The 5163-nt window shown below is 39.0% G+C and overlaps 1 protein-coding gene across 1 annotated transcript; it reads right to left on the reverse strand.

Annotated features, from left to right (window-relative positions):
* Window positions 1-3287: 3287 nt before the first annotated feature.
* On the reverse strand, window positions 3288-4187 carry LOC106147630 (vomeronasal type-1 receptor 2-like). Its single transcript, XM_013510082.1, has one exon. It carries the CDS (start codon window positions 4185-4187, stop codon window positions 3288-3290), a length of 900 nt encoding a protein of 299 aa, XP_013365536.1.
* Between the last annotated feature and the right edge of the window lie 976 nt (window positions 4188-5163).

Raw genomic sequence — 5163 nt, forward strand, 5'->3', positions numbered from 1 at the left:
CCTGGATGCCCTTCTGACGCCAGGGTTCCGAGCACAGGCTCTGTTTGCATGATGTAAATGTTCAGTGCTAGAAGTGTGCATGTGGATGGCAGGGAGTTTTGCCTGTGGCATGTGCTAGCAGCTCTGGTTGGGCAGAGTGCAAGGACTCCTGGGTGGCCAGAAATCCCAGCTGAATCTGCCTAGGACCAAAGCACAGGACCCTCCCTGCACCAGGGCTGCACCCCGCCCCCCAGTGGCACCACACACACCACTCTGAGCCAGCTGCACCCACTTTAAAAGAATTTTCTTTTTCATCTGCATAGTTTCTTCCTTATCTAATTCAGCTAAGCTAGAAGGTTTAAACTCTATTGGCGGGGCTATTGTTCTGCCCTCCTTTTCCCACTTGACACTTGCTTCTAAAGAAGTGCTTTGATCCACATGCTTTGTGGTCATAAAACCCCTTCTAACCAAAATCCAGAAAAGAACATACAGGAATCAAACATGCAAAAATCACCGCTACATATGTATACCACTGTGGTTCTTGAGACTCTGTTTGCCTTACTTTTAACTACTAGTAAATGAGTACACGTTTTTCCTTTTTGCTTCTTTGAGGCCTATTAATATTTTTATTGCTATTCATTTATTTTCTTAAGGTCAGTAGACCTCCATGCCCCAAGGTTTTCACTTGATAATTGCCAATACAATGCACTCCTGTGCTGAATATTGACCTCCCAATGCACTTTTCCCCCACATGTGCATGCAAATGAGAAGTGTCCTCCCCACTCGCTCTTTTCCCTCACTCAAGTCTCCCATTCCTATACCAATTTTCTGTGTCGACACAGCTCTCAATTCTCTCGGCATGGCAGCAAGAGTATTTATTTGTTCATTTATTTATTTATTTATTTATTTTGGTGTTTTTGAGACAGCGTCTCATTGTGCAGTTCAGGCTGATCTTGAGCTCATTTTACAGCCCAGGCTGGCCTTGAACTCACAATGATCCTCCTGCCTCAGCCTCCCAAGTGCTGGGATTATAGAACAGTATTTAGAAATAAAGCCAAGAGGCAAAAACTGAGCTCAAATGGAACCCTCTCTCTGGATGGGAGGAAAGGTACTGCCCAAAAACTGAAGAGTGTGTATTTATACTCAGGAAGTTGATGTCAATTTTAAGCTGTCTGCCTAGCTGCCAGTTTGTAAGCTGGGACAGCTTGTTTACATGCTCGAGGAGCTGTCGATGTTCTTGGGCCAGCTTTGTCTTCGCCCCTCACGGGACTGATTTGCAGCTTCAACCACCCTCTACATTCTTCTTCACCTTTGCTCCGAATTCCCACCTCTTTATTTTCCATAGTCACTCTGCCTCTTTATTTTGCATATTTTTATGTTCTTCCCCACTCCCTCTTCCTTTCTTCTGTGTGTAGTCTTTCTGCTACACTCTATTTCTTTGGTTTTCTACCTGGATTCTTAACACATCTTGTATTCACATTTACACTTAATATAATTCTCTAAAGACAATCTCTTAAATGATTCACTGCAAAGGGCTTTAATTTTAAAAATGGTTTTTAAAAGTTCAATTATGGATATAATTTAAAAGATGAGGGCTTTTTTTAGTCAATCTCTTTTAGGATCAGTTTGTCTTCAAATAAAATAATCTCCCATGATTCCCTGGTAAGCAGTACATGACCCGTCTGTCCAGAGTGTAGGGATGAGAAGCTCAACTGCATACACGCATATTCTTTTAGGGACATGTAAGAATACACAAATGCACAGTGACAGGGAGGAAAAGGTGCAACACAAACAGATGGACACCTATTCACATATACATAGTCACACCAAGACAGAACACACAATTCATGTTAGAAGTTTCCTGGTACTAGGCAAACAAGACCTGACATTTACATTGTACTAAATACAATGAAATATTTAAATCACTATATATTTATATAATGATTAACTATAATATTTAAATATGATCATCTATACAAAGATCTTGAAATTGAATATCTTAAAAATCATCAATAATATAAAAGTATATAAAAAGCATATTTACAAAGTATGATGCTATATTCCAATTTTTATTACAATACATATTTTACAAAAAAGCAATGCTAGGAGATAAAACATAAATGGTTAGCCAGAAATACAAACCATTTCTAACCTATATGGAATATATACATATATGTATGTGTATGTGTATCTGTGTGTGACTTGATTTACTCATAAAGCATTTCATAACAATATGCATAATAGTGCAAACACTAAGGAATAATTATTTTGATTAAACTAAAGTGACATTAGGTGAAAGAAAATAAAGCCACACCTTAGTAAGTTAAAAAAATTAATGTAAAATAAACACAAGGTGATTTTGCAAGTTAAAAAGTTCAAACATAAAGTAAGGCAAAAGGGAGAAATTCTAAACATTAGTGATAACTGGCAAAAGATGTGAAGACCACAGTACTGACTCATGTGTGTCTTGCAGTTCCGATTTACCTGCACCATCACACCCTTCCTGGTTCCTAGAGACTTGTCCTGCTCTGGTCCTGATAGCCGTCCTCCTTGTTTCTTGCCACATACTTGCAGCAAGTATAGGGAGTCTCTGGAAACACCTGCCTAGAGGTGATGAGTCTCCCCAGACACGCAGAGCAGGGAGAGGGCTGTTGTGGGACTCAGGTCAGTGTGGGTAGCACTGTGTCCAAAGACGGTAGATCAGAGACTGGCTGTGGGAAGTGGAAGAAGCAGAGACTGCAACAGGCACCCACTAACACCCTGTGCAACAGGCTTACACCCACCAAATTAGAAGCAAGAGGAGAGCACATAGCAGTGAGCCAAGACTACATCTTGGAATTGAGAATTTCAAAGTTTAAAATGAAAATTCTGCAACATTTTTAACTCATGCATGTTCAGATTACCAAATTTTGGCAACTAAAAGGGTTTTCATTGTTCATCCAAACACCAACATGATCCACACCTGTGAGTATTTTACAGACAGCCTCAGCTGAGGCTTCCAGACAGAGGAGGTTCAAGGGAGGCTCATATCCCATTTGGGGCTATGGTCACGGACGAACAGAAGGCTGTAGTCTCTCTGCTACTAAGAAGGCTGTAAATAGCTTCTAGAAGAGGCAGGGATGGACAGGGATTCCTTTTAGTCAACTCAAGAACACAAGATTTAAAGAAGCAAAATAAAGAGTTAAGGCCTTATCTTTACTTTTGTGAGAATGAGAATGAGGGTTGAGTTATCAGTGATTCAACGTGGTGAAAATCAGACACTGCCTGTGTTGTTTCTCTTGCCATTAGATGACTCTGCTCCTTTCAGACTAGATGCAGCAAATTCCAGATACATAATGACCATGAATTAGGAATACAAAGGGATATACAGTTGAGAAACATGCATTTATGAAAGCACCAAGAGTGAACAGTAAGATTCTTGAATGACTAAAAAAAGTCACATATATTTGTATGATACAAGACAGGAAATAGAAAAATTCAAAGATGCTCACCAGGAGAAGGATGCTGTGAATGGCTCTGGTCTCAGGAGAGGATCTGAAGGAGTTGCTGGTCCTACGCATGTGCTGGACCCGCCGCTTGTGCATACACAAGATGAAAAGCATAGAGCCACAGGCTGAGAGCATTAGCCCCATGCACAAAACATCAATGATGGTGGTATACACTGCATATCCTGCGTATATCCCTTTCATGGTATGTGGATTTGAACAGTAAGCAAAGTCTATTTTATTTGTGAGGTTTTTCTTCTTCGAACTGCTAGTCAAACTCACAGAGAAACTAATGTTCAACACCAAGTGCAGGACCCAGCAGAGGACAGTGAAGGTGCTTATATACTGGGGAAACTTCATCTTCAACTCTGCCCACCTAGAGTTGCTGGGGCTGATGATGACGGCCTGGAAGACACCCAGGAGGCAGGTGGTGCCAAAGACTACACCCCTACTCACTCTGCTAACATAGAAAACAAATTTGCACCCAAAATCACTGAGGAAGCCTTTCAACCCATAAGCTGCCATGGTCTCTGGGATCCCTCTAGAGAGAATCACCAAGAAGTTGGCCACAGTCAGATGCATAACAATCAAATCTATGGATCTTGTCTTATATCCAGTGAGGAAAAGAAATAAATATTTACCTAAGAGAGAGAGGTTCCCCAGGGTTCCAATGAAAATCTGAACAAGGAAAATTATTACAATATAAACAGCTCCAGAGGCCATTCTGTCATTTACTCTGTTCAGGATTCGAATTCTTAAACAGAGGCTTCTGCGTGATAACATGAATTGTGGATATTAGTTAATGTGAAATTCCCTTTATCATGACATTTCTCTCAGGCAATTTCTTTCTCAAGTATATATTTTTTGGGGTTAGGACAGTTCCCAAGATTGATGTGGTTTTTCTGCATCTCACTGGTCATATGTTATATAACTAATATCCTCATCCACAAGACATAGCTACTACTGTGCTTTTCTTACAATCCAGGAGAATGTATTCACGAGGTAATTAGTTATGCACATAAAAATTGGTAGAGTCTACCTTCAATCAAAAGCTGCCTGGTTGCTGTGTCATTGTTTTGGTATATTATCCCATGTCCTTTTAGTGCTTTTAAATAATTTACATATACACCTCGGTTCATGTATGCTTCTGTTTGCAAACAATTTGGTTCTCAAACAAAAACATTTGAAAAACTTTCGTTTCTGTTTACAAACTCCACATCAGGTGACAAACACAACTGTGGCAATATTCCCCACTCAAACACATATCTTCCCCAAGATCATGAAACAAATTAAGGTCATGAACCAAGGTACCGTAGTATCACGTTTTACATTAAACTAATTTTTATGCACTTGAATATATTGGATTTTCCACTGTCAAATTTCATTGTATAGAAAATATTATAAGAATCAAGACTCTGATGATTTTATGAAATGTAGATATATCTGACATTTTCTTCAGCTATGGTGTATTTATTGAATATGGATGAATAGGAAAGCAATAAAATATACTTTTCATATTTTAAATACTGCCCTGTAGAAGAGTACAACATTGGGGCTCATTCTCATCTATGGGATGTAAAATATATGAAAAAAGTAACAATGCTTATTAGGGAGGATACGACTCTATATTCATTGTTTTAAAGAAAAATATACATATGACTTTAAAAAGATATTAAAATGCAAAAGTATGTAAAATAAA

This window comes from Chinchilla lanigera, unplaced genomic scaffold (genome assembly GCF_000276665.1).
Source record: "Chinchilla lanigera isolate Chin_1 unplaced genomic scaffold, ChiLan1.0 scaffold00202, whole genome shotgun sequence".
NCBI classification, from domain to species: domain Eukaryota; kingdom Metazoa; phylum Chordata; class Mammalia; order Rodentia; family Chinchillidae; genus Chinchilla; species Chinchilla lanigera.

What these genes read in the sequence shown, in the direction of transcription:
- LOC106147630 (XM_013510082.1), bottom strand. Translation starts at nt 4,187, where the DNA reads ATGGCCTCTGGAGCTGTTTATATTGTAATAATTTTCCTTGTTCAGATT.